We start from the raw sequence: 19,047 nt of genomic DNA, 5'->3' as shown, positions 1-19,047 counted from the left end.
GACAGAACGCCGTCTGAACGCCCCCCTCCCCCGCCTTTCCCCGAATGGCCATACACATGGCATGCCCGACTGCCACGGGCACCCACTCCCACTCCCCGTTTATCGGCGCGTATGGAACCACGGGACTGGCAGGATCGACCTTGACGGTCGCTCTGCGCGTGCCAAGTGATGGTGGACCAATGTGCGGCCTGTGCCTTCTCGCTCCTCTGGTGGCGGGGCAGCTGCGGGGTGCTGTGTGTTTGCTCACTTGCGTTTCCTTCCCTCTCCCCCGGGCAGCGCCGGGCTCCAGCAGGCCAGCCGCAGAGCCTCAGTGGCCTCCAGCAAGGGCAGCAGCAGCGGCAGCAGCAGCAGCGGCAGCAGCTCGTCCAGCGACTCGGAGAGCAGCTCGGGATCCGACTCCGAGAGCGAGAGCAGCTCCAGCGAGAGCGAGGGCAGCAAGCCCGCCCACTACTCCAGCCCCGAGGTAAGCCCCCACGGCCCACGTGGGCCTCTGTCAGCCCGGACCCTGGTCCTCACAGCTGCCCACCTCCGCGCTGCGACAGCCACGACCCGAGGCCACGGCCCCTGGACAGCCTATCAGGCTGGTTTGGGCTCATCGTTTTCCCTGCTCTGCCCCCTTCTCGCGGTTCTCTTAGTTGCAGAGCTTTCTTGGGAGCACAGAAGTTGCATCTTTCATCTCCAAAAATCTCTATTTCGATGGCCAGGAATTTCCAAATAGGCTGGGAATGCCGCTGGCTGGAGTGGGGTCAGGTCTCCCTGGGGGTCAGCAGGGTCAGTAATCAGCCAGGGTGGGTTACTGAATGGGGCGCATGGCCCCCTGTGACCCATGGGAAGGAGTTATGGATTGGACATGGTAAGACCTGACCTTTTTGCAGTCTGTCACAGGTTAGAAGAACAAGAGCTATAAGTATTAATAAAACTTTCTTAACTGTGCTTTCTTCGTGAAAATGTTTTTTAAAAGTTAGCACCAACCTACAAATACTTAACCTTTTCTAGCTATAAGGAGTACCTACGTGGGAGACTTAGATGCCTCATATAAAAACACTATGAGGTGCCAATAAAAACATTGCTATTTCAGCTCTAACGGGGAAAGGGAAATATTAAACAGTGTCTCGGGGCATGGAGGTTCTTGGGAGAGGGTGAGGGCAAATTCCTCGAGCCCTTGGCTCTGTACAGCAGACTTTCATGTCTACAGAAAGAGTAAAATGGTTTCCTCCTGCGTGTGTAAACATTTGGCCTTACCCTGGATGGTAGGATTTAATTTTTCACCTACCAACCCACGGGAGCACCGTGGGGCTCACGTTTCTAAATGGGCTCTGAGACGAAGCCAACAGCCCTTATGTGAACCGAGGCGGTGAGAGGGAGCGCGCAGGCACACTGTGCGCAGCCCCGAGCCTGTGCCTGAGGACACTGGAGAGAGATCAGCTGGGGCTTAATTCCCTCAGGGTCTCCCCTCCAGCAGCACTGAGAATCCTGGGGAATATATTCCCCACACTCATTCTTCCAGCACCTTCCTGCTCTGCTCTGAGCACTTGCCATGCACCCTGAAATAAGCCCTCTGTCCTGCACTTCCTCTCCTTCCCATGAAGCTTACCTCCTGCTCCCCGAAACCCACCCACACACCTGCCCGGCCTCCATATAAAGGAAAGCTCTTAACAACAGTAACCTATAAAAGACACAGGCTCATATAACCCTGACTTTTCCCCAAAACTAAATTATTATTCCTTCTTTATAATTTGATTCATTCACTCATTCCATTTTTATCCAACAAATACTTATCAAGCACGTGCCCCCGACCTGGTGCTTGGCCCTGGGATACAGCAATTATCCAGCATGTTCCTGTCTTCACAGAGCCGGGCTGCTAATGGGAGTAATATGAGACAAAACAATACAGGAGTTCAATAAAGTAAAGGCGTTAGACAGGCTTCTTCAAAGCCAACGCTGTGCCATAATTCATTGAGAAACTGCAGGAGCGTGGCAGCTCTAAGAAACAACGGGTCCAGGACGGCACAGGAGCCAAGGAGGGGTGGAGCGGGTAAAAAGCATTAGTGTCTGGGAGGACCCCTGTCCCGGCTCTTCTCTGACTGTGAAGCTTAACCCCATGAGCAGTTGCATCTCATTCTCATTGGTGAGGCTGAAGCCAGCCTAGAACTGCAGTTCTTAGCCACTTTTTTTTTTTATTGTCTAAAGTTTTACTTATGTCTCCTTTTTTCTCCCAATTGACCTCCCCCAGCCCCCTGCCACACTAACCCCCAAGGGCAAGCCCCCATCACCCCAGTGTCTGTGTCCATTGGCTATGCTAATATGCATGCATACAAGTCCTTCGGTTGATCTCTAACGCCCCTGCCCTGCCATTTGTCTCTGGATCTATTTTTGTTTATCAGTTTATGCTGTTCATTATATGAGTGAGATCATGTGATATTTATCTTTCTCTGACTGGCTCATTTCGCTTACCATAATGCTCTCCAGTTCCATCCATGCTGTTGCAAATGGTAAAAGCTCCTTCTTTTTATAGCAACATAGTATTCCATTGTGTAGATGTACCACAGTCTTTCTATTCACTCATCTGCTAATGGGCATTTAGGCTGTTTCCAAATCTTAATTGTTGTAAATGGTGCTGCTATGAACATAGGGGTGCATATGTTCTTTCTGATTGGTGTTTCCGGTTTCTTGGGATATAGTCCAGAAGTCGTATCACTGGGTCAAATGGGAGTTCTATTTTTAATTTCTTTGAGGAAACTTCATGCTGTTTCCCACAGTGGCTGCACCAGTCTGCATTCCCACCAGCAGTGCATGAGGGTTCCTTTTTCTCTGCATCCTCCCCAGCACTTGTCGTTTGTTGATTTGTTGATCATAGCTGATCATTCTGACAGGTGTCAGATGGTATCTCATTGTTTTTTTGCATCTCTCGGATGATTAGTGACTTTGAACATGTTTTCATATGTCTCTCAGCCTTCTGTATGTCCTCTTTTGAAAAGTGTCTATTTAGGTCCTTTGCCCTTTTTTTATGGAATAGTTTATCTTCCTTTTGTTAAGTTGTATGAGTTCTCTATAAGTTTTGGAGATTAAACCCTTATCTGGAATAACATTGGCAAATATGTTCTCCCAAGCAGTGGGCTTTCTTGTTTTGTTGATGGTTTCTTTTGCTGAGCAGAAGCTTTTTATTTTGATGTAGTCCAATTTGTTTATTTTCTCCTTAGTCTCTATTGCCCTAGAAGCAGTATCAGTAAAGATATTGCTACAACGTATGTCTAAGATTTTGCTGCTAATGGAGTCATCTAAGATTTTTATGGTTTCCCATCTTACATTTAAGTCCTTTAACCATTTTGAATTTGTTTTTTTTATGTATGGTGTAAGTTGGTGATCTAGTTTCATTTTTTTGCATGTGTCAGACCAAATTTCCCAGCACCATTTATTGAAGACACTATTTCGACTCCATTGTATGCTCTTGCCTCCTTTGTCAAAAATTAATGGAGCATAATGACTTAGGTCAATTTGGGGGTTCTGGGTTCTGTTCCATTGGTCTATATGTCTGTTCTTGTGCCAGTACCAGGCAGTTTTGAGAACCGTGGCTTGGTAATATATCTTGACATCTGGTATTGTGATCTCTTCAACTTTGCTTTTCTTTCTCAAGATTGATGTGGCTCTTCAGGGTCTTTTTTATTTCAGATGAATTTTTGGAGAGTTTGTTCTAGATTTTTGAAATATGCCATTGGTATTTTAATGGGGATTGCATTGAATCTGTAGATGCTTCGGGTAGTATGGACATTTTAATGATGCTGATTCTACCAATCCATGAACATGGTATGTTCTTCCATTTGGTTATGTCTTCCTCTATCTCTTTTTTCAATGTCCTGTAGTTTTCCAAGTGAGTTCTTCGGCACTTTAAGCAAGTTCTTTCTGAATGTCCCTGAGATGATCACAGGCTTAAACCCCGTAGTGAGGAAAGGAAGCTCTTGTCGTTTCTCCCAGCAGCTCTCAGAGGCCTTGGCTCTGGAGAGGGCGCTCTGCGGAGCAGGCACGGAGCCAAGCTGCCTGGAGCCACACACAGTTTGCAGCGCCTTTCTTCTGGGTGCAGAGAGGATGTGGAAGTGGCAAGAGTGGGTTAGTCACCTGCACATCGCTTCTTTCTGCTGAAAAGGATGTCTTAGTGGGAATAAAAGTAAGGTTGCTTTTAACATTCTCCCCAAGATTAATACACATGCCCTTTAGAAATAAAGCAAATTTCACGAATGAAAATTGCAAAGAGAAGTAGCAGCATGGGCCTGACCCTCCACGGCGTCACTGTTGCCCTCGGGCTGAGCCGGCCCAGGTCACCTTGTGGAGAGCATGGGCTCGGCTCCCTGAACCCCCATGACAAGGGAGCCACACCTCCCATTCCACTGTGCAGGCTGTTTCTGCTGCTTAGAAGCAAACTGTTTCTGACCCTCACTCCCTCTCTTGCCCCCTGTAACAGCCTGGCGTGTGGAGGGGAGAGGAGGCCCTCATGACATTTCAAGGGCCCCCATTCTCCGGTCAGCGGCCAGCGCCGGCACCCAGGGAGCGCAGCTGAGTTCCCTCTGCACTGCCCTCCACGGCCTGCTTGTAGAGACACTGCATTGAACAGCCTTACCATCATACGCCTGGTCCGCACGCTGGCGCAGAGGGGTCACTGCAAACACCAGCCGCCGTGCAGTGCCCTCCCTGGGGCCTGATGGTCGCCGAGAGTTCTCAGTCTAATTTGTGACACTTGAGTTTCATCTTCTTTTCTGGCACGATGCTCCCTTTCATGTCCGAGCTGTCCCGGGGACCGTGACTCCCCCCTCAGCGAGCAGACTGCACCCGACACAGAGCTCCCAGCCCCTGCCACACAGGCACAGGAAGGCCAGGATTGTCCTTAACCATCATTTACCCCAGGGCTCCACCCAGCCCGCGGTATTGCTCATGGAAGCTGGTTTCCATTGCACGTTCCCCATGGAAACCTTTCTCGTGGACTCTGTGAACTACAGGCACCTGTGGGCCATGCCGCCCTGGGTTGTTCTTAAAAGTCAGCAGAAATGTGATGCCGGGTATTCGTTGATTGAACTAGCTTCTCCCCGGTGAGGAATCTGTGGGGTGTATGGCAGGGCGGGGGGGGGGGGGGGGGGTGCTAGGAAGGAGTCCGATGGAGCAGGGACTGCTGTGCTCGGGGGAGGCTTAGGCATGAGTGGGAGTGAAGATTCATCCGGGAGGAGAATCAACCGGAGAGGGGAAGCAACCAGGGAGGGGAATCAACTGGGGAAGAGAATCGTGGGCTGAAAACAGAAAGCAGTGAGCAAGCAGAGAAAACAGGGGCAGAAGCCCTGGGGCGGCTCAGGAAGGCGGCCATACCGGCTGCAGGCCAGTGCGCAGAGTCCCACCTTCACACCACCAAGTCTTCACGCTCAGCTCCCCGGGCCACAACTGCCCTGCCCCCGGAATGGCCACTCAGCTCGGAGGACTGAGAGTAGGATGGAGGGACAGCCGGCGTGCGTTGTTCTCAGGAGCAGCGCGGCAGCCTGCCTCCCAGCTGGTACAGACGCTGCGAGGGACACGCTGCAGGAGACCAGCTCCTGCCGGCGGGAGGGCCGGGCTTTGCTGAAGGCACGTGGGCGCAGGGAAGGAGCATGAGCGCCAGGAGGCCGTGCAGTTGAGGGTAACAGGAGGCACAGGTATTATTGGAGAGTTAGTGATGTTCTCCAAAATCAGACCTAACTCTCGTTTTAGGGTGAAGACCCTGCATTTCTCAAAAGCTTCCACGTTCTTGAAGCTTGCTGGGGGAATGGGAGATGAGGCAAGGCAGCCGGAGAGAGAACAGGCGATACGTGTTTAGTCTCAGGGTACCTGGTAGCTGTGCAGCTTTGACATGTCACTTACCCTCTCTGATCTGCATACAGATCAGCGGCGACATATCTTACCTGAGTGGGTTAAATCAGGTGGCATATGTGAAGTGGGAGGTCACTGTAGGCGTTCCAGCAACGAAGGACAACTGTGAAGTGATGGGAGTCCTGAACACAAACCCGAGAAATTTGGGTTCCCTTTGAGAGGCAGGCGGAGGTCCTTGAGGAAGGAAGCGTGATGTAGTGGTGTGTTGTAAACGGTGCTTCAGACCGATTTCTTCACCTGTGAAGTGGAAGGGGAAATGACCTCAAAGCACATGAGGCAGCAGGCGCATATTAAATGGACTAACTCCCCCTCACTCTGAGCGCCCGGCAGGGAGTGCTGGGAGGTGTGAGCTGTGGGCAGCTCAGGATGGGGGAAAGGGGAGAGAGAGGCAGCGTGAGGGGCATGCTCTGCCATAGTGTTGGCTCCCCCTTCCAAAATGTGTCCCTCTTCTGCAAGAGGCCCCTCTGCCCGCATCCCTATCTCCTGTGCCCCATTTATCTAGGACAGAGGTCTGCAAACCGAGGCTCATGAGCCACATGCAGCTCTTTGGCCCTTGAGTGTGGCTCTTCCACAAAATACCATGGCTTGGACCAGTCTATTTTGAAGAAGTGGCATTAGAAGAAGTTTAAGTTAAAAAAATTGGGCTCTCAAGAGGAATTTCAATCGTTGTGCTGTAGATATTAGACTCTGGTGACTAATGAGTTTACCGACCTGGGCCTGGGGAAGCGGAGACGAACAAGTCACTGACCTGTCAGTGGCCACACGGTGAGAGCAGCGGGGTGGGAGGAGACCTTACCAGGAGCCATAAATTGTTTGCCACCCACTTAGCTCTCAGCCACACTCAGCTGGTCTCAGGGGACCGCTCCCCCTTGTGGAGCAGCTGCCCGTGCCTGCCGCCCCCCGAGGGGCGCGCTGCAGGGCAGTGAGTGTGCACGGGTGTGCCCCGGCATTCTGTGGGCTCCTCTCCCAGAAGCCACGTGAAGCAAGGTCGGAATTGCCGTGTCACAACTCGGGGCCTCCAGAAGGATGTTTGTGTTCTTTTGTGCTTGCTTTTGGTGCATGAAAACAAAGCGAAGACCAGGCACCCCAATCAGGGCCATGAGGGTTTCGCCTCCCACACCTGTATCCTTGGGGGAAGCCTTGCCACCAACGGCCCAGGGCAAAGGCCTCGGACGCCCACGCTGGGCCACTGGGCACCGCTGCAGGGTCCCTGAGGTGCAGCGGTCTCATCTGTTTGGGAAGAAGCAGCAGGATGTGCCTGGTCCCTGCCTCGCTCAGTGCCTGGTTCCCATGCTCTGAGTCCCTCGCCTTGGCTCCGGGCCCCTGGCCCCTCAGAAGCTCCCAGCTTCCTGAGCTACGACCCCGACTCCCCCAGACACCAGGCCCCTCCTTCCCTTCACGCTCCTTAAGGGTTCTTCCTCAGCTGGAGCCCACTGTTGAAAACAAATCTTGATATGTGAAAACAACTTTTGAAATTCTTGTGTTAAGGGAAATGTGTTTCTCCTCCGAGGGAGGCTGACTTGCTGTGGACTTGAACCAGCCATGTTCAAAAGGCCAGCAGTGCCGTCTTTATTCTGGGCCGGTCTCTGGTCTCCCCTGAGACAGCAGACGCCATGATCAGAGGCTGGGGCGCTGTGGGAAGGAAAAAGATGTCACCTAACCCAAATATCTTCTCCTTTTCATGTATGGTCACAAACTGCAAACACTCTGGTTAGTTCTACTCTTACCAATATACCTCCTTCCCATTAATCGTCACAGATGATGGGTCAATGGGCTTTATTAGAAAGCAACCGATCAAGCATGTCCTCGGCTCTTAACCTTTTTATGGGACAGAGAACTAAGGCCTTCCCCTAGGGCAGTGTCAACAGAGCCAAATATCAACAGTACAACAATTTAAATTTCTTTTGAGAGCCAAATTTTTTAAACTTAAGCTTCTTCTAACGCCACTTCTTCAAAATAGACTCACCCAGGCTATGAAGGGGCCAAAGAGCCGCAGTTTGCTGACCACAGCCCTAGGGCCTAGGTGCTCTGTGCCCGGGGCAGAGTTTACTGTTGAAACCTAGAATACCCATGATTTGCTCTGAACTAATGGCTCACAGGAAATACTTCCCATGGTCACTTTCACGTCTGAAACAAAGTGGGTGGGAGCAGGTTAAGGGTGGATTAACCAGGTCTAGCGCCAGAGCTCAGGGACACAGGCGGCTGCTCAGTGGGGGAGCTATGCCTCTAGCCAAACCGTGTGCCCGCAGTGACTGCCGCTGCCGGTACCTGCCCGGCCTGCCTTCCTGCATGGACTCCACGTCCCTTCTCTGGGACCATAGCCTCCCCATGCCCCCCTCTTCCCATGGCCCCAGGATGCCAGTCTTACAGAAACTGAGCGCTTTAACACGGCCCCCAGACCGCTCCCCAGTTAACTGCCACAGAATCTCGTGTAAGCATGTATGCGTGTATGTTATAATTATAAAAGCTATCCATTGAATAGCACACAAAGGTGTTGGAAATGGGTTCTAATGAAGCACAGTGCTATCCCTAAATTTTTTCTAATGGCTTCAAAGTACTGACATTTAAGCGACCTGGGACAGGAATGGAACGCCCCCCTGCATCCAGGTGCCAACTGAGCGCTGCCCCACACGCCACGCCCCTGCCCTCCCCTCCTCCCGCCCCATCCGCTTTCTGCCCAGACCCTGGAGGAGTAGGTGAAGGTGAAGCAGCAGGTCTGTAACGAAGGGTGTTTTGTTTGTTGCTTTCAGGCCGAGCCTGCTTCCTCTAACAAGTGGCAGCTGGACAAATGGCTGAACAAAGTGAACCCGCACAAGCCGCCCATTCTGGTCCAGAATGAGAGCCACGGCCTGGAGGGCGGCCAGTACTACGCCCCCGGGAAGGACCCGGCCCAGGACGGCGGGAAGCTCCCCGACGGGTGCCAGGCCGGCCTGAGGGAGAAGGACGCCAAGAGCGCCTGCAAGGAAGAGCAGAGGCCAAGGACAGCCAACAAGGCCCCGGGGACCAAGGGCGTGAAGCAGAAGTCCCCGCCCGCGGCCGTGGCCGTGGCCGTGGCAGTGACCGCAGCCGCCCCGCCGCCAGCCCCCGCCGGGGCGCCCCCGGAGCCGCCCGCCCCCACGCGGAGGTCCGCGGGCAAGAAGCCCCCCAGGCGCACCGAGCGGGCCTCCGCCGGGGAGCCCGCCAGCTGCCAGCGGCCGGAGGAGCCCGCGGAGGCGCTGGGGGCGCCCGCAGCCATCCCCCCCGTCCCTCCGGAGCCCCCCAAAGCCAGGCCCTGCGCCAGCAGCAGGACCAGCCACCGCAAGGAGCTGCGCGCCGCCGCCTCCGTCCCCTGCGAGAAGCGCCGCACGCGGGGGCTGAGCAGGATCGTCCCCAAATCCAAGGAGTTCATCGAGACAGAGTCCTCATCGTCCTCCTCCTCCTCGGACTCGGACCTGGAGTCGGAGCAGGAGGAGTACCCTCTGGCCAAAGCGCAGGCCGCGGCCGCCGCCCCTGCCAGTGACCAGCGGCTCAAGGAGGCGGCGGGCGGCATTGGCGGCGGGCCCCGCGCACCCGTGGGCTCCATCAACGCCAGGACCACCAGCGACATCGCCAAGGAGCTGGAGGAGCAGTTCTACACGCTGGTCCCCTTCGGCCGCAACGAGCTCCTCTCCCCGCTGAAGGACAGTGACGAGGTCAGGTCTCTCTGGGTCAAAATCGACCTGGCGCTCCTGTCCAGGATCCCAGAGCACCTGCCCCAGGAGGCGGGGGCCCTGAGCGCGCCCGCGGCCAAGGAGGCAGAGAGCGCACCTCCGAGCCACCCGGCCGACACCCCTGTAGAGAAGGCTTTGCCCAAATCCAAGAGGAAACGCAAGGTAGGCATGGGCTGCGGGCTGGGGGAGGAGGGCTGCGGGCTGGGGGAGGAGGGCTGCGGGCTGGGGGAGGAGGGCTGCGGGGCTGGGGGAGTAGGGCTGCGGGGCTGGGGGAGGGGGGCTGCGGGCTGCGGGGCTGGGGGAGGAGGGCTGCGGGGCTGGGGAGGAGGGCTGCGGGCTGCGGGGCTGGGGGAGGAGGGCTGCAGGGCTGGGGGAGGAGGGCTGCAGGGCTGGGGGAGGAGGGCTGCGGGGCTGGGGAGGAGGGCTGCGGGCTGGGGGAGGAGGGCTGTGGGTGGGGTGACAGAGCACACGCAGCTGCTGGTCCGGGATGGGAGGCAGCAGCAGTCTCTGAGTCTCACAGAGCAAACATTCACACAGCACTGACACATGCCTGATGCTACTGTAAGTGGCTGGCATAGTCATCCAGGTAAACCCTTCAGCACCCAGGCAGGAGCACCGCTGTTGCAGCTCTGGTAGCAAAGCCCTGTCCACTGCCTGTTGAAGTCTTTATCAGGTGTGTGCGAGGCGAGCTGGGCCTGTGGAAAGCTAACCTCGCGGTGAACCCCATTCCTTGCTGGGAGGGGTGCAGTGGCATCTACAGTGAGGTCACTCACCGACTAAGGAGCCGGCAAATGTAAGGCTGTGACGGGGAAGCCTGAAGAGCAGTGCATGAAGCCAGGCGTTGGAGGACGGCCCTGTGGGAGGAGCACGGCCTCAGCGTGTTGATGGGAGCTTGTTGGTGGAGCGGGGCGGGGACAGCGCCCCAAGAAGGAGGGATTTGAGTATGGTCCTGTGCCCTCTAAAGACTGGGATTTGCTCTGAGAAATGCATGGCTGGTAATTTTGTTTTTGATCAAACCTCACAGAGTGCAGTGACACAAACCTAGATGGTCTGACCTCCTACTCACCCAGGCCGTAACGGACAGGCCACTGCTCTGGGCTACCAGCCTGCAGAGCTTGTTACTGTAGAAAACAGCACGACATTAAAGCAAGCACAAGAGGAAAGAGGCAGCTACCGCAAGGAGCTGCGCGCCTCCGAGCTGCGCAGGCGAACAGGAGACGTAGGAGGCTGCTGCTAACATAGGAAGGCATACTATTGTAGAGAAAAAAATTTAGTAAGTAGCAGGAATACACAAAAAAACGATAAAATACACAGATCACTAACATAGTTGTGTGTTACCATTATCAGGTATGTATTGCAGGCTGTGCATATTGTATGTGCTGCACCGTCATACGGCGGGCAGAGCAGCAGCCTGGTTTGCACCTCCTCACAGCAAACACGTGAGTGGTGCCTGGCACTGTGATGTGAGGATGACTTCGGCATCACTAAGCAATAGGAATGTTTCAGCCCATTATGATCTTTAAGAAAAAAATTTAAGACATTTTTATTGATTTGAGAGAGAGGGGAAGAGAGAGAGAAACATTGATCTGCTGCCTCCTGCACGCCCCCTACTGGGGATCGAACCCACAACCAGGCATGTGCCCTGACCAGGAATCAAACCAGCAACCTCTTGGTGCATAGGGTGACGCTCCAACCACTGAGCCATACCAGCCGGGCTCCATCACAGTCTTATGGGACCACTATCATACAGACAGTCCATCATTGGCTGAAATGTCATTATGTGGCATGTGACTGCCATTAGAGGGTCAGGGATGAAGAGGCACCAAAAGAGGGGAAGGGAAACCAGGAAGCGCAGGCGCGAGAAAGGACAGGGAAGCTGGAAACACATCTGGAAGCTGACCCAAATGCTCAGCAGTTTTCAAAGATTTTTCAGCCTGGAAGTAACCTAGTTGTAAATTAAAGCCAATTTTGAAGATTATTGTTCCCTCCTGTTACTGTGTCTTCAAAAGTAACTTGGACCACAGTGAAAAACACAATGGGTAACAAACCAAAGGTTGCAGTAATCATGGATAGTTCCAAAGTTAGGACAAAATCATTAACAGCAGTTGACACATATGCATATCCTCATGAGGGATGCAGCACTTGGTGTAAATTAAACCGTTGAGTCCTATAACTTTATGAGGCAAATATCATTGTCATGCCCATTTTCCAGATGAGGAAACTGAGGCTCAGGAGATTACAGCAATCTGCCTAGGTTCCCGAGGTGGTAAGGGGCAGAGGAGGAGTGAGCCTAGGCTGTCTGGTCAGGTCTCCCAATAGAAGGCAGGCTTGGATTTGTGCTGAACTTTCCCTGCTCAGAAGGGCTTGGGCTTGGGGCTTAATGCTGGTGGTTGCCGTCTTCATATTCTCCATTTTCTCTTTGAATTTGTGCTCTGTAAGTGAAGTATGATAGGACAATAGAGCATGTGTGGTCCAGAGAAGACCTATCCTATTCTGAGAATTCCCAGAAAGGAGACTGCATTCCCTAAGGGTTGCCGGATTCCTTGGGTTGTGGGAACCAGGGAAAGGGAAATGCCCACTGGACTTCCTACCCTCACCAGGCAGGCCCGCCACTGGTGGGCAGTGGGAATCCTTTGCTGGTGGGCTGCGTGTGTGCGCCCAGTCACCGGACAGGACCCTGGGCACCAGAGAGTCTACACTCCCCCTCCCAAGCATGCCAACACCTCAGGGAAGGTCTCAAGTAATCGCCACCATGGCAGATCAGGAGACACTGAGAGAAAGGAAATGTTTTCTCCTTTAGTACTTTCTAATTACTCCTCCTGCTTTAAAAACAATTGCGGTATAATTGATAAAACATTGTATTAGTTTCTAGTATACAGTGTGATGATGCTATATTTGTAGTGTATATTGCAAAATGGTCACCACAATAAGTCCAATAAGTCCAATTAACATCCATCATCAATGCATAATTACAAATTTCATTTCTCCTGATGAGAACTTCCAAGTGCTACTCTCCTGTCTGCTTTCACTTATGCAATACAGTATTATCAGCTACAGTCTCCATGCTGTATGTTACACCCCGGGACTTCTTTATTATGTAAATGGAAGTTTGTACATTTTGATCCCCTTCATGTATTCATCCACTCTCCCCCAAAACCCCCCAGGCCCCTCAACAACCACCAGTCTGTTCTCTAGGCACATAAGCTTGGGGATTTATTTAGGGTTTTTTTTTTGTTTTGTTATTTTGTAGTGTTTACATAGAACCGAGATTATATAGTATTTATGTTTTTTCTGTCTAACTTATTTCACTTATCATAACATTCATTCATTTTGGCAAGATTTTATTTTCTTTATGGCTGAATAATATTCCATTTTTTGTATCATGTGTATATGTGTGTGAATATACACTGAGTTGCCAGATTATTATGATCTCTGAATGCATAATCTGGCCACTCAGTGTGTGTGTGTGTGTGTGTGTGTGTGTGTGTATTATATAATATATAATATAATATATATATTATATAATATATTATATAATATATTATATAATATATATATTAGAGGCCTGGTGCATGAATTTGTGCATGGGTGGTGTCCAGCCAGCCTGCCCAGGGGGAGGGAACATGGACATGAGCAGTTGGCAAGCCTGCCTGCTGGTTGAACTCCTGGTCGAGGGGACAATTTGCATATTAGCCTTTTTTTTTAAATATATTTTATTGATTTTTTACAGAGAGGAAGAGAGAGGGAAAGAGAGTCAGAAACATCGATGGGAGAAACATCGACCAGCTGCCTCCTGCACATCCCCTACTGGGGATGTGCCCGCAACCAATGTACATGCCCTTGACCGGAATCGAACCTGGGACCTTTCAGTCCACAGACAGACGCTCTATCCACTGAGCCAAACTGGTTTCGGCTGCATGTTAGCCTTTTATTATATAGGATGTGCACTGAGTGGCCAAATTATTATGCGTTCAGAGATCATAATAATCTGGCCACTCAGTGTATATTATATAGATATTATGTAGATACAGTTTCTTTATCCATTTATCCATTGATGAATATGTAGGTTGTTCCTATATTGGCTGTTGTAAATAATGCTGTAGTGAACATGGAATGTACATATCTTTTTAAATTAGTGTTTTCATTTTTTTCAAATGAATACCCAGAAACGGGATAGCTGAATAACATTCTATTTTTAATTTTTTTAGGGACCACCATACTGTTTTTCATAGTAGCTACACAAATTTCCATTCCCACCAACAGTGTAGGAGGGCTCCCTTTTCCCAATGTTCTCACTAGCACTTGTTGTTTCTTATCATCGCCACGCTAACAGCTGTGAGTTGATTTCTCTCTGTGGTTCTGGTTCGCACTTCTCTGGTCATGAGCGATGATGAGCACCTTTTCATACATCTGTTGGCCATCTGTATGTCCTCTCTGGAGAAATGTCTATTCCGGTCCTCTGCCCATTTTTTAATCAGATAGTTTGTTTTGGGGTTTTTGCTGTTGAGTTCTGTGACTTCTTTATCTATTTGGGTTGTGGGCTCCGTATCAGATATACTGTATGATGTGCAAACACTTTCTCCCATTTCTCCCAGTACGTTCCCTTCTCATTTTGTTGATGGCTTCCTGGCCTTTGCAGAGTTTTGTAGTTGGATGAAGTCCCACTTGTTTATTTTTCTTTTGTTGTCAAATAAAAAAATAATAATCTTTATGATAAGGACCTTTTCCTGCTTTTTTAACCAGGAGCCCTACATTTTCATTTTGTGCTGAACCAGCGAATTATTTAGTCCTCACTGCCTCCTGGGTGACCTTAGTCTGGTGGCCTCTCCTCTTTATTTCACTTTCTTCCTTTCTAAATGGTGACACCTATGCAAGGGCACTGTGCAGGTCAGACAGTATAATTCAGTAATATGGGGAAGCCCACTTCTCCCCTCCCCCTCTGCCTTCCTGTTTTCCTCTGGATATCCTGCCCTCCTCATCACTTTTGGATTGACTTATCAGTCAGGCCTCGGTGATCAACTGACTGAGCAGTCAGTTAACCATCTGGGGATTGATGGATACATGGATAGAATGATGGAAAGAGAGGGGGCTTGGGTAAGAGAGACACAAAGATATATAAGAAATATACAGAGAGAGAAATTGATAAACATAGATTGGAAATACAGATAGCTGTACAGGCATATATAGATATAGAGAAGGAGATGTGCAGAAAGACATATGCAAATATGTGTAAGAATATATAAATTCCATAATGTTCTGTATTTAAATAATTTTATTTATGACCGTTTTAAATTTTAACTTATGAAACTATGCCAAGCCTGACACCAAGCTCATGAAATCTGATAAATTATCATTAAACGCAGACACTGAGAAGGTGAAGAGCATTTCTCAGTGCTCTTTACTCAGCATCTGGGTGTTAAGACCCCAGTACTGGGTGCAGGAAATGGGACCCTGTAGACCAGGCTGCCGAAAGTGCAGAGTCCAGCTCTGCTGGAGCCCAGAGCCAAGGGCTGGGGATCCTCCACTGTCCCAGTGGGGTCCTTGTGCGAGAGGCTGTGACAGTCCCAGCCAGAGAGAAAACTGTCTTCTGGACAACACTGCCCAGGGCCCTGCACATGACACAGGGCGCATTTGCATGGCACCCTAAAACACCTCTAATGTCACACGCAACCAAGGAAACATACTTGAATCCAAGTGCTGCTTTACAAAAAGGTGCCTCCAGGGTTCTCCAATAGCACGGGAGAGCCATTGTGAACTGGGAGTGAGGCACCAAGAGGTGACAGCTTTTGCTTGAAATGCATAAAAGCCGTGAATTTCAGGAGAAAAGGTCGAGCCAGTCACTGCCCTCCCGGCACTGAGAATGGGTTGCTGTGCCCTGTTCCGTTAGCGAGAAATGCCAGGAGAGGTGCCGAGGCTGGGCCAGGGCAGTCTCTGTTGACGGCGGAGCCGTTTCCCCATTCAGTGGTGTGTCCTGCGTTTTTATCGGGATGCAGGCTTTCCCTCTCACTGAAGTTCCCGCAGTAAAACTGACCCGTTTCCTCCTCATTTGACGAGGCGCTGGCCTGGAACCCAGACCAGGTCCGGGGCGCTTGGACCACATGGCTGGTCAGATGCCTTCCAGAGAGGCAGCGAGCGGGCCTCCGAGGCCGTGCTGTGTGTGAGCAAGATGGTCCTTTCACAGCCGCAGCTCATTGTTTTTGCTTGTTTGCACGCAGTGTGACAACGAGGACGACTACCGGGAGGTCAAGAAGGCCCCAGGAGAGAAGGAGAGCTCTTCCCGCCTGGCCGCCTCTGCCAGCAACACTGTGTCCGCGAATCCCTGCAACATGAACGTCAGCAGGTGCGTGTCCCTCGGGCGGAGGCGAGCTGGGGGCAGGGGTCTCTGGGCTGAAGTCGTGTGCCACATGGGGAGTTGGGTTTTAGGACTGCTCCGGTCTGGGGCTCCAGGCCTGCTCTCCGCAGGTTAACCTGAGGCTCATCCTTACACCCAGATGTGCACCTGGGGTCACCGCTCGGGTGTGAGTGCTTCTCGGTAACAAAAGGCAGTCACCACTGCCACCCAGCTCTGCGCGCTTCCCTCTGAGAGCTTCATCGCTGGGCTCTTAAATCGTGATTTCAGTAGCTAAGCTTAGGACACTAAGCTTATCACACGAATGGAGAAGCATACATTTTGAGCTGAATCTCCATACGATGCCCCTAAGGCTCTTGGATGTAGACTAAAATCCTGGAGTTGGACAGGCTCTGTGTCTCCAAGGTTAAACGGCCGCCTCGTGGCGCTGCCGCCGGCGCTCCGGACGGACCGCGCTGCGCCGAGTCCGCTCTGTGACAAATGTCTTCCTCGCAAGGCAAGGTCCCCGGTGTTCATCACAAGCCAGTGGCTTCTCATCAGTCACAGACGCTCTCGCCATTTCGAAATAGCACAGCTCGGAACCCACTTTTCCTCTGCGAAGGCTCCTCACTCTCCCTGGCTGCGGACGTAGCATCTGTGAGGGGAGATGGATGCCGCAGCACAGCCCACGCACCTGTAAGCAGAACGGTTAGGGGAGATGGAGAGCGGCACTCACAGGAGAGGAGGCGCGGGAGCGGGCCTGCCGCCGTGGGCAGGAGGGAGAGCTGCACAGCCACACCGCTGGCGTTGGCCACAGAGCCTGTGCCGAGAGGACAGTACCCCGAATAACTGGGGAAAGTTAATGGGGACAGAGTGCTTCCTAATAATCTTTCAAATGTGCCTAGAGTTATATATGTGCTTCTTTGTGCATTAGCATTAGTAAGCTTTCTTTTTAAAATATATATATATATATATTTGTTTTATTGATTTCAGAGAAGAAGGGAGAGAGAGAGAGAGATAGAAACATCAATGATAAGAGAGTCCTTGATCAGCTGCCTCCTGCACGCACCCTCCTGGGAATTGAGCCTGCAACCTGGGCATGTGCCCTGAACAGGAATTGAACCGCGATCTCCTGGTTCATAGGTTGACGCTCAACCACTGAGCCACCCCGGCCAGGATAAGTACTCCTTCCAGCACATCTGTGACGACATGGTTTCTAAGTGGTGGTGATTATAAACAGCATTCATTATGCTCCATTTCAGTGAGAGGTTATGGAGAGTGAGCGTGTCACTGCCATCCCAGTTCACGGAGTCCAGGACTCGTAAGCTCTTGCAGTAGCGCCTTTGCGTGGCAGAGCCTGGACGGCAGATGAATGATTACTCTGACACCCGATTCTGTGAAAGAGAAGCTAAGGGGCTAGTTGGCATAAGGAGTCAAAAAAGCCTTGATTGCCTGCCTCCTTGGGTTTTTATTGTCACAACAGCTGGAACTAAAATTAACCTGTAGGTACAATCAGCAGGTAAGCATCCTTGAGAAAGCACACGCTTCTACAAGGTCGGGTTTAAGAACTAAACATAGAGATTCTAGCGAAACACCCCAGGGGATCGGACTTGTTTGGAAAAATCAAGGTAGGGGCTTCGGCCTTTGGCAAGGTTCCCCCAGAGGCCCCGTGCTTCTCCACATGCCCGTCTGGTGGCTTCCTGGTAAGTGATGGCCCTGGGCATAGCAATGTGCCTTCAGACTTTCTGGGAAAGGCGGGCTGGGTCCCCCAGTTTGTGCTGACTGCTGTCAGTTATACCCGTGTGATAAGACAACCCCATATGTAAAGCGGTCACCCATCCCAGAAAGGAGATCCAAATGAAGTTTCTTTGGTCAATTTGACTATATAAACTTATAATGATAAAGAAGAAATAATCATATGTCCATGATAATACAGTGTAATAATCCAGTTTCCCATGAACACTTAAAATCACATATATGGACAATGATAGATTAGATGTGGGACCTTTTTCACTCATGTGTCAGGAAACAGTTCTGTTCAGACTGTTCACATCCATCTTCACTTCCATCATCACTAGCCCCGGGACTGTGATTGGCCCACGGCCATTTTTCGGACGTGCCTTCCCCCTGCTAAACTGTTAGACATCCAGTGCTTTTTGAACCAGAAATAGATCATCACCAAGTCTATCCCTAACCATGTCTATCTGCATAATCTTGAGAACCTGCCTTTGTCATCTGAGGCCTGTGTTTGCTATCAATATTTCTACATGGTCACCACCTACTAAGGCAATTGCTTTTGAAGTTACTTTAATGACTTGTTTGCAGGGATAGCCACCATATACAATCATAACTGTGGGAATAATGACTACATTTTGTTAAATTAATTTACCTTTTCTTTTTTTATCTAATTATCAGGGGACTTCTTTCTACAAACATCCTAAATTAGCAATGGTTTAGTTTCTTTCAAGCTCATGTGTCTTTTCCCAATTTTTTTCAAATTAAGTAATGGAGAGAGTCCTAACAATAACTCAAGTATAACTTCTCTGATGGTTAATTGTGGGGGAGGGAGTTCCAGACTATAGTTTTGGAGGTAAAATCAAGAGCTGGGAATTAGAAAATGTCACTTCTGATGAGTTTTCTGTTCTTTGTTCATTCTGATCAATGCCTGGTTAGCTGGGAAACCTAACAATTAAAAGTTGTTTTCTTGCTTTGCAAGTCATTCTGTAATTCTGTTATTCTCCATAAAATATTGTAATTAGTATAAGCTCAGCTGTTAGCAAAAGTCCTTTTAGAAATAGGAACAAGTATGGTGTGATTGACTTCTCATTGCTTGCTGCTGACACTTAGTAGGAAAGCAGGACGATGTTGGTTGTGCATTTTGAGATCCATGGATGAAACACTTGGAAAATGAAAGTCTTATTATTCTTAGTTATTTAACTCCAGAGTTACTCTTCATCCTGTAGGACAAGTAAAGAAACAATGAGTGAAATTTGCTTATTGTTTGTTACGGTCCTAGTGCCATAAAATTGTTTCCTGGTGTAATAACTCCCCATAAACGTCTCGCTGCCAGCCAGCTCTAAATAGGCGGCTTGGGTCATATATAAGACGTTTGCCTCTCCCTGTGCTGGCTCCTGACATTCCATTACC

The 19,047-nt window shown here is 50.7% G+C and overlaps 1 protein-coding gene across 2 annotated transcripts in view; it reads left to right on the top strand.

Annotated features, from left to right (window-relative positions):
* AFF3 (AF4/FMR2 family member 3) overlaps nucleotides 1-19,047 on the top strand; it is a 459,937-nt gene that overhangs the window by 401,714 nt on the left and 39,176 nt on the right. For both annotated transcript variants that reach the window (XM_045587244.1, XM_045587243.1), the window contains 3 exons: nucleotides 277-463; nucleotides 8,634-9,734; nucleotides 15,788-15,912. In XM_045587244.1, coding sequence (XP_045443200.1) covers nucleotides 277-463; nucleotides 8,634-9,734; nucleotides 15,788-15,912 — 1,413 coding nt within the window. The remainder of the gene's footprint in view (nucleotides 1-276; nucleotides 464-8,633; nucleotides 9,735-15,787; nucleotides 15,913-19,047) is intronic.

Source organism: Pipistrellus kuhlii, unplaced genomic scaffold (genome assembly GCF_014108245.1).
Source record: "Pipistrellus kuhlii isolate mPipKuh1 unplaced genomic scaffold, mPipKuh1.p scaffold_m20_p_27, whole genome shotgun sequence".
Lineage (NCBI taxonomy): Eukaryota > Metazoa > Chordata > Mammalia > Chiroptera > Vespertilionidae > Pipistrellus > Pipistrellus kuhlii.
The sequence above is the reverse complement of the archived record's forward strand: the minus strand, read 5'-3'. Positions and strand labels throughout refer to the sequence as shown.